Raw genomic sequence first — 18,123 nt, forward strand, 5'->3', positions numbered from 1 at the left:
ACGCCACTCTGTTGCTCCCGGGGGGTAGGCGCGGCGGACGGGCCCCACCCCTGCCATCTTCCGCAGCGTGCTGGCGGTTACCGTCCCGCTGACGAGCCGCGCACCCCCGCGGTGCCTCGAGTCCCGGCTGGAGACGGGCTCGAGCTCCTGTGGGCGACCGGAGCTGACAGCCGCGCTACACAGGCCCCGCAGCAGAGCCCAGGCCGCGCCGACGCCTGCGTGGCGTTGCCGGAAGCGCCCGGCAGCGGCGGATGTTGACGCTGCGCGGCCCCGCTGAGGTGAAAAGGGAGAGAAGGAGCGGGTGGCCGCGTCGTCCAGCCTGCAGGCAGCCCCTGTCCCGCCGCGGTAGGGCCCGGGATCGGGATCAGAGGGGAGGTGGCTCGGCAAGGCGCTGGCGGGCTGTGGGCCGTGGGGGGGCTCAAGCCTCGGCAGTAAGTGGCAAAGGCTGGGAGGCTGTTAACGGGTCTGGTAAGTGCGGCGGGGGCGCATTGCTGGGCACAGCGCGGCTGCTGATCGGGTCGGGTCCTGTGTTACGGCTGTGTCCCGACATGTAACGTGTATCGGGACTGCCGCAGGAAACCGGGTCTGGCGTGTCGGGCTGTCGCTGGTAGCCGGGGGGAACTGCAGTGGCTTGTGAGAAGCGTTTCAAGTACGGGACTAAAAAATGGTTAAAAGCGGGCAGTTGTCCCGTGTGTCTTAGGTTGTTAAAAGATAAATAAGTGAAAAACAGGCAGTGCTGATCGCTGGGGAGGATTCAGTAAAAATCCGGCTAACTTGAAGCAGACGGATTTCATCGAGGTGTGGCTAAAGCTTGCTAATTTAAACCGTAATTGAAGCTCAAAAATAAACTACCGAGGGTGGTGCAGTGTCTTCATCATCAGAGCAGTTCAAATTAATGAAAATCTGTCGGGAGCAGTGTAGATGTCGAGGATTTTGTGTGAGTGCAGGGCTTGATAGTCTCATTAAAGGCCTTTCCACTTCTCTTGCTTTCCTGTTGCACAAAACTATTACTTTGGGCTGCCCAGTTTCCCCGACCTTTTGATCTCTGCCTGAAAATCTTTGTGTGACGATGGTTTCAGCTCACAGCTGCAGGAAAGCTAAAACAGGCACTTGAGAGTCGCTCATAAGTGGAAGATGACTTTGGCTTTTCAGGGATCCCCCTGCTCCATTGCAGGCTGAGCATGCAGGCAGCTCCCAGGATGACCTGGCAGGGATGAGCAGCATCTCCTGGCTTGATTCCTCCCACAGCTGGGGCTTTGAATTACCAGCAACCTGATGACAGTGTGGCCCTGGGGCTCCTCACGTGCCAGAGCCCTGGCGTGGCGGCTGCTTTTGCCCCTAAGCTGCACAGTGCTCAGCAGCCACAGGCTGAGTGCACATAGTTTATTGTCTTTCCAGGACGCTCTGTGTTTGGTCTTCTGCATGTCGGCATGATTTCGACCACAGGCCTCTGTTTTGTGTTGGGTTTTTTTTCGGCGTAGGTAATATGTCCTGCATTCAACAGCTATGGGAAGGCTTGTGTGTGGGACGCTTGGCTTAAGCAGCCCAAAAGGACTTTGTCTGAAAAGCTGCAGGAGATTTTACTTTTGTGAAAACCATACTGTTGGCAAAGTTTTCAGGTTTATTCAAGTGTGGGTTGGTTGTTGTTTTTTTTTTTGTTATTGACTAATGAATTTATAGATAAGTGTGTTTTTAAAAACCAGATAGAGACCTTGGCTCAAATTAGCAACTGAAACTATTATAAATTACACACAGCTGAGGAATCCCCAACTGAAACTTTCTTGACTGGTGGGATAACTTCTTCCACCAAAACATCACTGAAAGAAACAGCAGTGTGTAGTTTACCTTTCTTCCTCTAGTATCTTCCCCTGATGACTTTTAGAGCCCCATATTACGTGTTATTCTGTGCCCGTAGCACTGTATCGAGATGGCTGATGATAACGAAGACCTGCAGGCAGATGAAGAGCTTCCAGCTCCAGCTGAGGACAGCTTTGAACAGCTGGAGAATGACAGCCCTGCTGAGCGCAGTGGGCACGTGGCAGTCACTGATGGGCGCTGCATGTATGTCTGGGGAGGCTATAAGGTATGCTGTAAGCCGCCTACCACCCACAGTGCTGGTCATTATCTCTCATTAGTTTGGGAGTGACTGTAAAATTATCTCTCCCCTGGAGAAGAAAAGCTCCAGTTAACAGAGTATGACATTTAAGAGTATGAAATACTGAAATAAATCATGTTAAATGTAGATCTTGGCAAATGGTTAAATGGGGTGGAATGAAGGGTGTTGTTTGCCTTTGTCATCTTGCATGTCTGTTGGAAGAATCATGGAATCAACTTGGTTGGAAAAGACCTTTAAGATCATCAAGTCCAACCGTTGCCCCAGGACTGCCAAGACTACCACTAAATCATATCACTGACTACCTCATCTACAGTTTTTTAACTCTTCTAGGGTCAGTGATTGCACCACTGCCCCGAGCAGCCTGTTCCAATGCCTGGTTATGCTCTCTGTGAAGAAATGTTTCCTATTATCCAATTTAAACCTCCCCTGGCACAGACTGAGGCTGTTACCTCTTGTCTTATTGCTTGTTACTTGGAAGAATAAACCAACCCCCACCTCACTACAACCTCCTTTCAGGTAGTTGTAGAGAGTAGTAAGGTCCCCCTTGAGCCTTCTCTTCTCCCTAAGACTAAGCAACCCTAGTTCCCTCAACCATTCTTCATCAGACTTGTGCTCTAGACCCTTCACTAGCTTTGTTACCCTTTTCTGGACATGCTCCAGCACCTCAATGTCTGCCTTGTAGTGAGGGGCCAAGAGCTGAACACAGTGCTGGAAATGCAGCCTCACCAGTGCTGAGTACAGGGAGACAATCACTTCCCTGGCCCTGCTGGCCACGCTATTTGATACAGGCCAGGATGCTGCTGGGGCCTTCTTGGCCACCTGGGCAGAAGCTGCATCATATTCAGTGGCCATCAGTGAGGACCCCCAGGTCCTTTTCCACCAAGCAGTTTTCCAACCACTCTTCCCCTAGCCTGTAGTGTGGCATGGGGTTGTGGCCCAAATGCAGGACCCAGCACTTTCCCTTGCTGAACCTCAAGGAGGGAATGAAGAGAAGGGAATGCTGTCTGATTTGAAATGCACACCATGCAAAGTGGTGCTTTTATTTACAGCATTACCTGCACAACTGTATATTGCATGTTAGTGCTCACAGGTCTGTTGTTTATCATGATGGCTGTGCATGTACTGCAAGCAGAATTAAGTCATTTTATGATTTTGACATAAATGGAGATGAATTATCAATTAATTTTGCAAATAAATTGGTAGCTCAAGACAAAGCTTTGGTGTGTTGTTCTGGTGGTGTCATACAGGGGGTGGGAGAATTAAAAAGGAAATTGTAGATCATTTATACACCATAGTTATCCTGTTTGGGCTATGAAAAGGAGATTTAACTTCCATTTACCTTAGTCTCTGGCTCTGGTGGGAGCTTATCTGTTCCCCAGCAGAAGCTAAAACATACTAATACCTGCTCTCCAGGGGCTGCTGTGCAGGTGAGAGGTACAGAAGTCAGGTAGGCACTGCTCCTGTTGCTTTCTGTTCTGTGGTTAGATCTCTGAGAGGGTGTAAACATTCACAGGAATTTGTAATTCAGTATGTCAAGCATTCTTCTGATGTTGCTTTTCTGGTGTGTTCTGCAGAATGCCCAAGTTAGGGGATTTTATGACTTCTATCTGCCTAGAGACGAAATATGGATCTACAACATGGAAACTGGAAGATGGTACAGTAAATAATTTGTTTAATTGTTGATTATATGGGGGAAAAAAAGGTAAAAGAAAAATTCTTAAATCAGTATGGAAAGCATGCTGAGGGCCTGAACAGAGAGAATTCCCTGATCAATTTGTTCCCACCTGTCAAATAGTTGTATAAATGTGTAAAGCAACATGTTTTCATGAGGTGAAGTAGGAGAGGCAGCTTGGACAGGATGATCAACAGTGTGAAGTGTTTTGGAGTGCCTGGGATAGCACCTGAAAGTGGTATTTGTACCACTTTTAATTACAGTGATACATTGGTGGGGGAATCCATATTGAGTTATTTATTTGTTGTCCTTTTAAGGAGGAAGAAAAAACACCACCTTAGATTTTAATAAAGTTTTGAAATGTTGATGCAGCCAAAAACTCTACTGTGTCATCTTAGATCATTGGGAGCCTGAAAGTTGTGTGAAACTTGCATGCCTGATAGAGTGAGAAAACGGAATCCAGTGCTCCAGTTCCATAGCTAACCAGGGCCTTGATCTGTAAAGCCAAGTCCCCTCTGTGCTTTGTAGCATGCGGTTTCAGCAGTGCTTCCAGTTCTCATTGTGGTTAGGAAGAGCCTCGGATAGGGGCTGGAAGTTTATCTTTGTGGTTACCCTGTTTAAAAACATTAAAAATCCAGTAGCAAAATAGAAACCTTCAGTTTGAACAGGGGCATCCTCTTTGCCTGAGAATCTTTTGGGGGATTTTGAATGTGCAAGGCATACCAAAACCCTGAACAGGGCAATTGGAGCTCCTCCCCCACAAAACATGTAGTAATTACATTGCCTTTTCCCACCTCCTCCATCATACTAGGTCAGTGTTGGGAATTGGTGTCTGTGAAGACCTCGAAACTGAGTGGTCTGCAGTGGCCTAATGTAACTAAAAACATACTGGTAGTGTTATAAAAGTTCCCCCCAGATAAAATGATTGCTGTTTGTTTTTATCAGGTAAAATGTTTTAAACTGTGCTTCTAGGAAGAAGAGTAAAACAGAGGGAGATGTTCCTCCTTCCATGTCTGGAAGTTGTGCTGTGTGTGTAGACAGAGTGGTGTACCTCTTTGGAGGACATCACGCACGTGGCAATACAAACAAGGTGAGTTATTTAAAGATAAACCCCTCCTCACAAGTAAGTTCCTCCTCAGTAGCTTTTGTTCCCATTTTTCTCCAAACAGAGGTGGCCTTTTCAGTTAGTTAAATTCCATCCAAAGCAAGAAATATATAATCTTAACAATGGAAACATTTTTTACCAAATGACTGGACAGTTGGGTCTTGTTGCAGAGCTTAAATGTTAATACCAGGGGATGCCGAGCATATGACCAGTCACTGTGTCCTCCCTGGCTTCTGCAGCATAATCGTTTCATCTACTGGTGGTATCTCTAGTTCTTGGAGGCAGATAACGAGCCTTCTCATCCTGTCAGCGGCTTCCCCAGATGTAAGCTAATAGAAGCTGTATTCTTTTTGTGGTTGCCTAGGAGGTTTTCATTTAAAAAAACACAGTGCTAACTGCTTGGATTTGTTTTGTATGCAGGTGATTAACTTGTTATCATTTCAGTGTATTAACTTCTCTGGTCAGATAATGTGACGTTTGTATAACAGGTCAGCCTTCAGCTGTACATCATTTCATCTGAGGATTGTACTCTGGTAGCTTTACACTGCTGAAGAAATACCATGACCTACTAGTTATTTTGATTGCAGTTGTTCTTGTGCAATTCACCCTGTAAACTGTATTGCATTGGCACTTTTGTTTACTTCTTTTGAAAGATGGGAATTTCCAGAGCTCAACATAATAGTATCAGGAAGTGATCTGTAACTGGTCTGTAGTTTGAAATGTTATTCTCTGGAGTCTCTGATAATATTTTCTGATGTTCTAGAAGTGTGGTTTAAATTAAATAGTTCTGGCCTTGCTCTTAAATATAAACTGAAAATAGCTTGATGCAGTGCCTGCAAACAGTCTGAAACAAACTACATTTAGAAAGTGTGACTTGCTTCCTTCCTGCTGTCATATTCTTACATTTCAGTTGTTTTATATAAGTATTTTGTATCAGCTATTTTGCTCCATGTAAAATGATGTAACACGCAGAGATGATACAATTAAAACCACTTTTTTTAACCAGAGTTTTTAATTGTAAGACAAGTGCTACTTTATACACATGTTCATTGTATCCCATGTCAGGTTTTGGATGGTAAAACTCGATGTCCTTAGCCCTGTTACTTCTATAAAGTGTTGGGGGTTTGAGTCTGCAAAAAGATAAGGGGTTTTGGATCCATATTTTGTTCCAAATGTTATCAGTGCTCTGTGCAGCTAGGAAAAGAACTTTTAATTTATATAATTATATACCAGTACATGCTAATTAAAAGTTAGTATTTTAACATCAGTCAGATTAAAGCTTTAAGCTAACTGTGTGTGTAAAAAAAATAATCTTTCTGTTTTCCACAGTTCTACATGTTAAATTCCAGATCCACAGACAAAGTGCTGCAGTGGGTCAGAGTAGAGTGTCAGGGGATACCCCCTTCTTCAAAGGACAAACTTGGCGTTTGGGTTTACAAAAACAAGTAAGGCTCCACTAGCGAAGTCATCACAGCTGTACTTGCATGCGTAGTTGCTTTTAATTGCTCTTAGTTTTGTCACTGTCATGTCTTTGTGTGAACAAGAGCTGCAGAAGGACTTGTCTGCAGCACATGCTTCAGGAAGATGCTGGATTTCTTCCCCAATTTCTTCTGCCTCTTTAAATTGTTGCATCCTTTAATGGTTAATACGCAAAAAAACCTCACTCCCAATTTGGGTATGTGTAAACTGCAGAGCCTCTGTGTGAGTCACAGTCCAAACTGTAGGCTTTTCCCAGTAAATCTTCCACAGCACATTCTCAGTACATTGATTTAAAGTCACTGCCTTGTATCAGCATCGTTGCTCTTGGCGACTGCGTCTGGAATTGCTCGTCACCGAATCCTGTTCTAGGGTTTCCCATGTCACACATGGTGCAGTCTTTTGGTCGCGTCTTACAGGACAGCTTGCATTTCTGTAATGATTGAAGAGCAGGAAGCCATCTTTATCTCAAAATTGCACATGGCTGTTTCAGCAATGCACATGCTTAATTCAGTGCGTTTTGTGCTGGTTGCACAAAACAAGGAATGTGTTAGATGAGTTGCTGTGGATGTTACCTACTCCAGCCCTGCCCTGCCAAGCACACATTTCCACAGTGACCATGCCTAAGTGTAATGCTTTCCCTTTGCTTCTTATGAGGGGTGTCTGTGAACACTTTGGGTTTAGGGAATACGGGCAGAGGGCTTGGAAAGGGTGGAGTTGGGAAACGACAGTAATAAACCCCTGTAGTTGCTGTGTGGGAGCCCTGACTGAAGATCAGAAACCAGCCAGCAGACCTGGTAGCTTCACACATTTGGAACCAGAGAAAAGCTTGGAAGCCTGAGGCCTGGGAAACAGCTGTAAAGGGATTTAGTGTGGGCGGTAGGGTTGATCAGGCAAGAAACAGGGCCCCACACCTGGAAAACCTACGTGGCAGACATATTGGAAGTAATGAAGCTAAAGGAGCTTCCCTGGTTTTCCTGTCTTGTCTTAGAGCACAACTTTTACAGAACTTTTACCTTGTAGCAACAGATGTAGTAGCATTTCTAATTGGATTCATGTTTTGTTGCAGGCTGATATTTTTTGGAGGCTATGGTTATTTTCCTGAAGGGAAACAACGGGGAACTTTTGAATTCGATGAAACCTCTTTTTGGGTAGGTAAACCTGGAAATAAGTTCTATTTAAACTTTAATATTTAATGAGTGCTTATTAAAACTTGTTGCTTATTTAATATTTTTAAAGAATTCAGGTCTTCCTAGAGGGTGGAACGACCACGTGCATGTTCTGGACACTGAAACTTTTACTTGGAGCCAGCCTATAACTACGGTAATTATTAATCTTGTATTAGTTAATTAAGTCTTACAACTCGTAAGAGCATTCTGTGCCTTATCTCTTGTAGAATCCTGTGAAAATAAGCACAGCTCTGCTAGGCCTGGGTTCACTGCTTTAATTTGTGTCAAGTGAGAACAGCATGCTGGTAAAATGGTCTCTGCAGGGTTTGTAGTAGCCTGTCCCAGCCACAGTGGCTTTGGGCTACAAATGCAGTGTGAGGCTGTCTTAACCTGTTGTATCTCATTGTGGGGGCACTGTCTCTAGTCTGTATCTCCCTGGCATTATTTGGAAGACGTGATCAGTGATTACCTGTTTGCAAGCAAGCAGCATAGAAATCATCTCAAAATATATTTTTCCTGCTTTCCTCTTCCACCCTGCAGCTGTGTTGACAGGTTGCCCATGTGTTAACTGCCAAATATTTGTCAGGTGCTCTGTGATCCTGCCTTCTTTGGAACAGAAACTAGTCCCTAAATGCCAGAAGCTGGTGAGGCACTGGAACATGTTGCCGAAAAAAGTGGTGAATGCCCCATCCCAGCAGTGTTGAAGGCCAGGTTGGACAGAGCCTTGGGCGACATGGTGTAGCGTGAAGCATCCCTGCCAATGGCCTTGGACCTAAATGGTCCTTTCCAACCCTAACCATTCTGAGGAAGAGCTCTCTGAAATACGAAGTGCTAGCTAGCAGGAGAATGTGAGAAATGCCTTGCAGGTCATAGAATCCTAGAATCAACTAGGTTGGAAAAGACCTTTAAGATCATCAAGTCCAGCCTTTACCCCAGGACTGCCAAGTCCACCTCGTTATGGTCATGAGACTGACACTCCACAAGCAGGCCATGTGGAGCTGATCTTGTCTCAGTGATGCTTGCTCAGTGTGTTTTTTCCATGGGATGAATCACAGGCCACTCGCCATGGCTGGTGGGAAGCAGCACTGCTGGCTCATGCTGCACTGGCTTGCCTCCTGAGACCCTGCAGTCTGTCTGATCCAAACAGGAGAGGAAACATGGGCAGGAGATGAAGCTTAGGAGTGTGTGACTAGGGCTCTCTTCCCTTCTCGTGCTTCCCGAGCAAGTTATCTTAATTCTGTAATTAAGGGAATTATTTCTTTACATATATATATATATATATATATATATATACACACACCTTGCTATCTTGTCAGCAATGTGGGACTGTTCATTTCTATCCTGAATATGGACTGGGTGAGATGTCATCAGCTGGTGTTTGCAGTGTTACATGTAACATGATTGTAGGGGAAGGGCTGTTAAGAAAGGGGTTTGAAACACTGTTGGCAGAACTAGCTTTGGAAACATCCTCTCAAAATAAAAGTCACCTGCTGCCTATTCAGTATTCCTGAAAATGCTCAGAGGGCTGGAGCATCTCTCCTGTGGAGACAAGCTCAGAGAGCTGGGGTTGTTCAGCCTGGAGAAGAGAAGCAGCCTTCCATTACCTAAAAGGGCCAACTAGAAATCTGGAGAGGGATTTTTGACATTTAGGGATACAACAAGGGGGAATGGCTTTAAATTAACAGAGGGAAGATTTACATTAGATATTACGAAGAAGCTCTTCCCTGTGAGGGTGGTGAGGCACTGGCACAGGTTGCCTGGGGAAGCTGTGGCTGCTCCATCCCTGGCAGGGTTCAAGGCCAGGTTGGACGGGGCTTGGAGCAGCCTGGTCTAGTGGAAGGTGTCCCTGCCTGTGGCAGGGGTTGGAACTGGATGAACTTTAAGGTCCTTTCCAACCCAAACCATTCTGTGAGTCTATGATTCTTGAGGCCATTTAGACTTAATTTAAACCATTTTTTTTACCTAGATCTTCTCTCCAAACGTGTCTTTTATTTTGATATGTCTCTCTTCATCTTTTTTTCCTGTTGACTTGCTTGCTTTCATGCTTCAGTAGTATTGTGCTTGCAGGGAGCTCAGGAAAATGAAGTGCTGAAGTGCTTGGTTTCCTGACATCCTCACTGTAATGTGATGGTTTGGTACATTTCATAGAATCATAGAATAGTTAAGGTTGGAAAGGACCTTAAGATCATCTGGTTCCAACCCCCTGCCATGGACAGGGACACCTGCCACTAAATCATGCCACCCAAGGCTTCGTCCAACCTGGTCTTGAATACTGGCAGGAATGGAGCATTCACAGCTTCTCTGGGCAGCCCATTCCAGTGCCTCACCACCCTTACAGGAAAGAATTTCTTCCTTATATCCAATTTAAACTTCCCCTGTTTCAGTTTTAACCCATCACCCCCTGTCCTATCACTACAGTCCCTAATGAAGTGTGCCTCCCCAGCATCCCTGTAGGCCCCCTTCAGATACTCTAAGGCTGCTGTGAGGTCTCCATGCAGCCTTCTCTTCTCCAGGCTGAAGAGCCCCAACTTTCTCAGTCTGTCTTCATACAGGAGGTGCTCCAGTCCCCTGATCATCCTCGTGGCCCTCCTCTGGACTTGTTCCAACAGTTCCATGTCCTTTTTATGTTGAGGACACCAGAACTGTACACAATACTCCAAGTGAGGTCTCACAAGAGCAGAATAAAGGGGCAGGATCAGCTCCTTTGACCTGCTGGTCACGCTCCTTTGATGCAGCCCAGGATATGGTTGGCTTTCTGGACTGAGAGCGCACACTGAAGCCAGCTCACGTTCATTTTGTCATCGACCAGCACCCCCAAGTCCTTCTCCGCAGGGCTGCTCTGAATCTCTTCTCTGCCCAGCCTGTAGCTGGGATTGCTCTGACCCAGGTGTAGGACCTTGCACTTCGCATGGTTAAACTTCATGAGGTTGGCATCAGCCCACCTCACAAGCGTGTCAAAGTCCCTCTGGATGGCATTCCTTCCCTCCAGCGTATCAACCGAACCACACAGCTTGGTGTCATCGGCAAACTTGCTGAGGGCGCACTCAATCCCACTGTCCATGTCAGCGACGAAGATGTTGGACAAGACCGGTCCCAACACCAATCCCTGAGGGACACCACTTGTTAATGGTCTCCATCCAGACATTGAGCCATTGACCACAACTCTTGGTGTGCGGCCATCCAGCCAGTTCTTTATCCACCGAGTGGTCCATCCATCAAATTGATGTCTCTCCAATTTAGAGACAAGGATGGTGTGTGGGGCAGTGTTGAATGCTTTGCACAAGTCCAGGTAGATGACATCAGCTGCTCTACCTCTGTCTATCTGTTCCATAGCCCCATCATAGAAGGCCACCAAATTGGTCAGGCAGTATTTCCCCTTAGTGAAGCCATGCTGGCTGTCACCAAGCACCTTGTTGTTTTTCATGTGCCTTAGCATGCCTTCCAGGAGAATCTGCTCCAAGATTTTGCCAGGCACAGAGGTGAGACTGACTGGTCTGTAATTCCCCGGGTCATCCATTTTCCCCTTCTTGAAAATGGGGGTTATATTTCCCTTTTTGCAGTCATCGGGAACTTCACCTGACTGCCATGATTTTTCAAATATGATGGCCAGTGGCTTAGCAACTTCATTCGCCAGCTCCTTCAGGACCTGCAGATGGATTTCATCAGGACCCATGGACTTGTGCACGTTCAGATTTTTAAGATGGTCTCAAACCAGATCCTCTCCTACAGTGGGCCCAAGGTCTTCATTCTCACAGTCCCTGCATCTGCCTTCCAAGACTTGGGTGGTGCGGTCAGAGCCTTTGCCAGTGAAGACCGAGGCAAAGTCATTCAGAACCTCAGCCTTCTCCAAATCCTGTGTAGCTAGTTCTCCCGATAGCTTCCTGAGGGGGCCTACATTGTCTCTAGTCTGTCTTTTATGTGCTACATATGTACAGAATCCCTTCCTGTTATCCTTAACATCCCTAGCCAAGTTTAATTCTAACTGGGCCTTAGCTTTCCTAACCTGGTCTCTAGCTTCCCGGACAACATCCCTGTACTCTTCCCAGACCGCCTGTCCTTTCTTCCACCTTTTATAAGCCTATTTTTTCCTTTGAATTTTCCTCAGCAGCTCCTTATCCATCCAAGGAGGTCTCCTGGCCCTCCTGCTGCACTTCCTTCTAGTTGGAATGCAACACTCCTGAGCTTGTAGCAGGTGATCCTTGAAGACCAACCAAGAGTCTTGGGTCCCCCTGCCCTCTAGGGCTATATCCTATGGAACCTTACTAAGCAGGTTCCTGAAGAGGCCGAAGTCTGCTCTCTTGAAGTCCAGGGCAGTGAGCTTGCTGCACGCTCTTCTCACTGTCCTGAGCATCTCACATTCGACCATCTCATGATCGCTGCATCCAAGGTTGCCCTGGAGGGCAACATTTCCAACAAGCCCTTCCCTGTTGGTGAGCACAAGGTCAAGCATGGCACCTCTCCGTGTCTGCTCCTCTATTCCTTGCAGAAGGAAGTTGTCTTCCACACAATCAAGGAACCTCCTGGATTGCTTGTGCCAGGCCGTACCGTCATTCCAACAGATGTCAGGGTGGTTGAAGTCCCCCATGAGAACAAGGGCCTGTGAGCGTGAGGCTTTTCCTATCTGTCTATAGAGTGCTTCATCCGCAGATTCCTCTTGATCCAAGTGGTCTGTAACAGATGGGAGCTGAATTGTGGTTAAAACAAAACACCCTGTAATCGCAAATATACACCATTTGAAGTGTCCCAGAACTGTTCAGGAACAGGCAAATGGAGTGATACGGCCATAGAATTGGAGGAAGTTAGATTTGAGATAAGTTACTCCTCATTCAGATTACCAAAGAATTCTTTTGTCTTGCTACATACGGATCTCAAATATTTTAGAAGTAACTTAAGAAAAATACTATATGGTGATTTATTGTGTCATTTTCTCACAGTCTGTTACTGTGACTGAACCCTGCTGCAAAAGCAAAATTTATACCTTGACACTTAAAGAGGAAAAATAAAACCCCATTTCCCGTGAGTTTTCTGATTTTCCATCCATCAAAAAAACAAAAAAGCAAGTTTCTGCACACAGAATGACTTACTAGACGTTTTTTTCACTCTCTTCTTGGCCTTATATCTGACTTTAGTTCAGCCTTTAATCCCTCAGATGACTGGTTGTGGAGCTCTGAGACCTTCTTTGCCTTGCGTGCCATGGCCGGGTGATTTCTCCACAGAGCCCGAGATGAGCCTGAGCGCTCCGTGTCTCCTGCTGTCTGCTGCTATCCGCTGTCTCCTGGGGTGCCTGGCATGGCATGTGGTGGACATCTTCAGCCCAGCTCCTCTTGATTCCATCTACTGCAGGTTTCTGGTGAAATGGCATTTTCTTTCTTAAGTATCAAATAAATTTACCTTCTTATTTCATGTTTTGTTTTCCCAGGGTAAAACTCCATCACCACGAGCAGCTCACGCCTGTGCTACAGTTGGGAATAGAGGCTATGTGTTTGGTGGCAGATATAGGGTAAGCCCCAACCCAGTTTACTGATGTATTACTGAAACGTAAGCAGAGTGTTTCAGCTATGGTCTACTTTATTGTAGGAATCCAGAATGAACGATCTTTACTATCTGAATTTGGATACGTGGGAGTGGAATGAAATGTAGGTACTAAAACTTGAGTTCATTTGTTTGTAAACCAACATGAAGGTGCCATTTTTATTCACTTGTAATCAATCTAGTTAAATGTGATAAACTCAGGTAGAACTGATCCTGCTGATGAGGCTGTCAGGCTTTTTTAAGTATTAATAGGGGCAAAATTCTTTTACTATATCTAAAGACATTAAACTCATAAAACACGAGTGTGGTATGAATCTGCATCCTTGAAATATCTGAAACATAATCACAGCAGAAAGGAGCAGCAGTATTTTATTGTAGCACATATGTAATTTACGGTGCTTTTATTAAATGCAGAATCACACAAGGCATTTGCCCAGTTGGCCGATCATGGCATTCTTTAACACCGATTTCCTCGGATCACCTCTTTCTCTTTGGAGGATTCACCACTGACAAGCAGCCGTTAAGTAAGTTGTTCCAAAAGGATTCTGTGTTGTCTCTGTGTATGCGAGCAGTTGTGCACAGTAGCTGAATTACTGCCTTGTCACCTTGAATTTGTGCTGAATTCCTCACATCCACTTGTGATCCAGCTCCTTACTGTCAACAGTTCATTTCACAGAGCAGGAGTCTGAGTGTGCTGAGACATTATTTTTATAGGAATTCATCTGCTCTAAAATTGTATCTAATGCAAATTACTATTAGTAAGAGCTTTACAGTTCTCCGTTTTCCCTTCTGACTTCTCTCCCATAAACCACTATTAAGCACCCGTTTTCAAACAGGTAGCCCACTATTTTGTATGGTTTTTCCTAAAATACTTTCTTTTGTTCTTTAAGAACAAAAATGGACTGTGTTGCACCAGAATACATGTTACTTGCCGCAAACATGAAAGAACTAACAGAATGCTGTTTGTGTTTGGGGTTTTGCTTGTTTTCAGGTGATGCTTGGATTTATTGCATCAGCAAGAATGAGTGGGTACAGTTTGAGCATAACTACTCTGAAAAACCAAGGTACAGTAGACAATCCCCTGGAAACTTACTGAAAGAGAGTGAGGAAGCATGTAATGTTGGCTGTCAGAGAGGACACACATTCCTTTTCACAGCACTCATTGTTCTTAACAATACAATACTAATGTTCGTATCTGCCCCAGAAGTGCAGGTATGTTGGTTGTATGCAGGTTGTATTTTGTGCACATAAAATACAAGATGAATACTTCCGTAGGGCTGGTGCTGGCAGTAGTGTTTGTGCAATAGCAAGAAACAAAGGGATTTAGGGGCTAATCTCTGCTGCCAAGGCCTCTGAGTTGTAGACGCCAGCTAACTGGAACCCGTGTGCTCTTGCTCTACCTGCAAACTGGACATGGGCAGGTATCATTATTTTTAGCATCCTTGTTAGAGGCTAATCCTGTGCATGCCCAGGATGTTTTTGTCTTCCTGCTGAGTAAATGAGAGATGATGACTTGCAGTTTAAAAGCATCAGACTTACTGTGATGCACGTATGTGGCATGGAAAACACTCACATCATGTGAGTTACTTTGATGGTTTGAGGAAGTGTTCTGATCAAGGTTAACTGGGTTAAAACACTGGCACTTCCTGGTCTGCCTGCTTTGGCCTTGCTCTGCCTGCTGGCAGGGATGAGGAGGGATCTGTTTTCCTGGACAGTAACAAGGTTGAGCTGCTGCCCCGACACGTGCCCTTCCCCTCTTTGGAACAGTGGATGGTGCCGTGTTGTTACTGAACATATGTACAAAATTAGTTCTTTCCCCAAGTCTTAGGAGAGCAATACAAAATCTGACTGATCCTGCTCGCTCTTGTCTTTTGGCTCAAGTGGGACATGAAAATGAAGTTTGCACCATCAGATCATCGCAGCCATCCTGTAGAAGCCACAGGACCATTGCTGTCATGTATGCCTGCACTGGCAAGCACATGATGCTGAGCGTCACAGCCCAGCTCAAACCAGAACACGTTATATAACCCGTGTTTTGCTGACCAGTATTCTTTCTCCAAACATAAACTCCTGTTGAATTAGTCAGTCTCCGGTGCACTGGTGGAAGGGCAACCTCACATGTGTTAACTTTTAACTACAAATCCTACGCAGGCATTGTTGGGTGGGGTTGATTTTTGCTTTAACGCAGTTCTGACCTCTGTTTCTAGGTTGTGGCATACTGCTTGTGCAAGCGAAGAGGGAGAGGTGATCATCTTTGGGGGCTGTGCCAACAACTTACTTGCCCATTCAAAAGCTGTAAGTTTATTTTGAGCTTTCCCTTCCTGTGCAGCCTGGTCCTGCCTGCAGGAGCTGCGTTGCAGTCTTACCACTGCAGCAAGTGTAAAAGACTTGTAGTCAGCCGCATGATCTTGTGAGGACTGACAAAGGTGCATAAATGAAGCTTGAAAGGAAGATGTTTTTCTGATTTTCTAGCAACCACATCATTATTTAAACAAGCCATGACTTACTTTCCCTCCTACCTCCCAAGTACATCTTCAGCTTTGCCATGTGCTTCTCATGTGAGCATTTTCAGGGATCCCCTCCCAAGGTAATTTCTTCAGTGCGCTGCATGCAGAGAGGCCTGGTGGGGGAGAAACAGCCTGAAGAGAAAGGGATTCTTCAGCCAGGCTGTGACTGTCCTGGGATTGTGGAAACACCAGCTGGCTAGAGGGGGGAGGCTGGGAATGAGTGTGCCAGCACCTTGCAGTGTATGTACCAGTGTGTGTCAGCTGGAATACGCAGGTGGCAAACAGCAGTGGTGCAACACCTCCTCCTGTGCTGGCAGCACTGCTCTGGCAGGTGATAGGTTTATGTGCATTCAAAGGGCAGGCACAACCATTTAAAAATGCCGAAACCATTGACTTCTGAGCCCGATACAGTCCCCGTCTCTAAAGTCCCTCTGTGCAATTCCATGAAGACTTGGAAACTGCCCACAGTGTTCCCATTCTCTCAGCACAAGTTGATGCTGCACAGAGAGTGTCTGACTCTGGCCCCTTTGTGCATCCACTCTTCTCCAGCTGTCTGTATGAGGCAGCCTAGATAACATGTTTTTATTCATCTGTAGTTCCCCTAGTGTCTTTATCATCCCATATAGCAGTGAACAGTTCTGCATTCAGCTTGTCTGCTGCCTTTGTGATCTGTGTAAAGCCCACTACATTGCCTCATTTCCTCCCTTTCCAGGGTCTGTTTTTGTGAGCCTCATCTGGTTTGGCTCCTGCTGTAGTGATGTGAATCCATATAACCAAACTGTTTCTCTCCCCCCCCTCCCCAGGCTCACAGTAATGAAATACTTGTGTTTTCCTTACAACCGAGATCTCTCGTAAGGTAAGTGTCATGGTTTAAACCTAGCCAGCAACTCAGTACCATGAAGCTGTCTGCTCACACCCTCCCCTTTACCCCTGTCCTGGGTGGGATATGAGAAGAATTGGAAGAATGTAAAACCCACAGGTTGTGTCAGGTGTCTCTGCTCCCTCCCAGCTTCTCATGTTCCCTCCTCACTGGCAGAGCATGAGAAACTGCAAAGTCCATGATCAGGGTAAGCATTATTTATCAACAACTAAAACGTTGGTGTGTTATCATAGAACAGTTAGGCCTGGAAAGGACCTTAAGATCATCTAGTTCCAACTCCCCTGCCACGGGCAAGGACACCTCCTACTAAACTATGTCACCCAAGGCTTCGTCCAACCTGGCCTTGAACACCACCAGGAATGGAGCATTATCCAGCATTATTCTCAACCTAAAGCCAAAACACAGCACTGCACTAGCTACTAGGAAGAAAATTAACTCTATCCCAGCTGAAACCGAGACAGTAAGAAAGCAAGTCTTCAACATTAAACTGTCCTGTCTCCATCCAAGCCAAGTAGCGCAGGGTTACTGCCTGTTTCTTGCATTCCTACAATACTTAATTAAAAAAGATTTCTTCCTCTAAAGTATGCTGAAAGGACAGCAGCCAGTTAGCAGGCAGAGCAGGATGTCTCAGCAGCACATGTTTGGCACTAATGACAAGAACAAGCCCTCATTAAAAGCTGTAAAGAATGAGCTTACCTTGCAGCCCTTGGTCACGCTAACTGTGACTGTGTCTTCCCTCTCCCAAGGCTGTGCCTCGAAGCAGTCATTTGTTTTAAGGAGATGCTGGCCAGTTCCTGGAATTGCCTCCCCAAGCACTTACTGCACAGCGTCAACCAGCGGTTTGGCAGCAACAACACCTCGGGCTCCTGAGCCCTCTGCAGAAGTTGCTGACCAAGCTGTGTGTGGATGAGCAGCTCGAAGATGTAATAATTCTACCAAGTGTGGCAAACATTATTGTATAGGTTAAGTATCTTGAAGTGTGTTGTGTATTGTCATAGATAGTTGCTTCTTACCTTTTAAGTTGCATGTGAATGGCCTAGAGAGAACCTATTTTTGTGTAAAGATGTTTGCAATAAATGTATTTAATGCAAGTGGAGGTGTACCCTGTGCTTAAGCTAAAACTAGTTCTGGGTTTATCCACTTGAAGTGTGTTTGAGGGCCAGGCCCAAGCGAGAAGATGGGGTGTGCACATGTGGAAACTTGTTACAGGGTCCCTAGTCAGGGACTCGAAGACACCACTGGTTGTGCAGGAAGTTCTGAGGCACACCATGACTGGTGAAGAGGAGTTCTGCTTTAGTCTAGGCTGAAGATTGCAGTCCTGGCTTAGTCTTCAGTGTTAGGAAACTGCTTAATATTTTTGCCACAAATGCTTAAAGTCAGAGAAACAGAATTTGGAAATTGTATGTTGTCAGAGTTGATAAAACTGTCATAAACCTTGAGATGTTGGAACTAGATGATCTTAAGGTCCTTTCCAACCCTACCTATTCTATGATTCTATGTTAAAGCACCACTACTATGCTTGGTTGTAGTTTGGTATTTTTGGAACTCTTTGTTGTGGAACTTCAGTTGTGAACCTTAGGTAGCAGATATTCTGCCCTGAGAAGTGTAAGGCTTGAAGTGAAAGCGCCTGAGCCTGTTAGTGGCTGCAGCCATGACCTGTGGAGCT

The 18,123-nt window shown here is 45.6% G+C and overlaps 1 protein-coding gene across 3 annotated transcripts; it reads left to right on the forward strand.

Moving 5' to 3' along the window:
• Positions 1-180: 180 nt before the first annotated feature.
• Positions 181-17,548, forward strand: KLHDC2 (kelch domain containing 2). 3 transcript variants are annotated; one of them, XM_061354598.1, is made up of 14 exons: positions 182-345; positions 1,916-2,083; positions 3,691-3,770; positions 4,761-4,878; positions 6,223-6,338; positions 7,439-7,520; positions 7,609-7,692; positions 12,958-13,038; positions 13,116-13,174; positions 13,485-13,594; positions 14,062-14,134; positions 15,278-15,365; positions 16,381-16,433; positions 17,204-17,548. In XM_061354598.1, exons 2-14 carry the CDS (start codon positions 1,928-1,930, stop codon positions 17,325-17,327), a joined length of 1,224 nt encoding a protein of 407 aa, XP_061210582.1. In that variant the 5' UTR covers positions 182-345; positions 1,916-1,927; the 3' UTR covers positions 17,328-17,548. The 3 variants fall into 3 exon arrangements, with proteins under 3 accessions (XP_061210583.1, XP_061210582.1, XP_061210581.1); XM_061354597.1 differs by having other exon boundaries at positions 255-278; XM_061354599.1 differs by lacking the exon at positions 1,916-2,083 and having other exon boundaries at positions 181-345.
• The last annotated feature ends 575 nt before the right edge of the window (positions 17,549-18,123 follow it).

This window comes from Neopsephotus bourkii, unplaced genomic scaffold (genome assembly GCF_033783945.1).
Source record: "Neopsephotus bourkii isolate Nb327-2 ecotype Australia unplaced genomic scaffold, CSIRO-AGI_Nbou_v1 NB_740, whole genome shotgun sequence".
Taxonomy (NCBI): domain Eukaryota; kingdom Metazoa; phylum Chordata; class Aves; order Psittaciformes; family Psittacidae; genus Neopsephotus; species Neopsephotus bourkii.

Bases quoted from the DNA above. Each gene is read 5' to 3' on its own strand.
- KLHDC2 (XM_061354598.1), top strand. From the start codon at position 1,928: ATGGCTGATGATAACGAAGACCTGCAGGCAGATGAAGAGCTTCCAGCT. The intron at 6,339-7,438 runs GTAAGGCTCCAC...GTTTTGTTGCAG, and splicing joins GTTTGGGTTTACAAAAACAA to GCTGATATTTTTTGGAGGCT. The intron at 16,434-17,203 runs GTAAGTGTCATG...CCCTCTCCCAAG, and splicing joins CAACCGAGATCTCTCGTAAG to GCTGTGCCTCGAAGCAGTCA.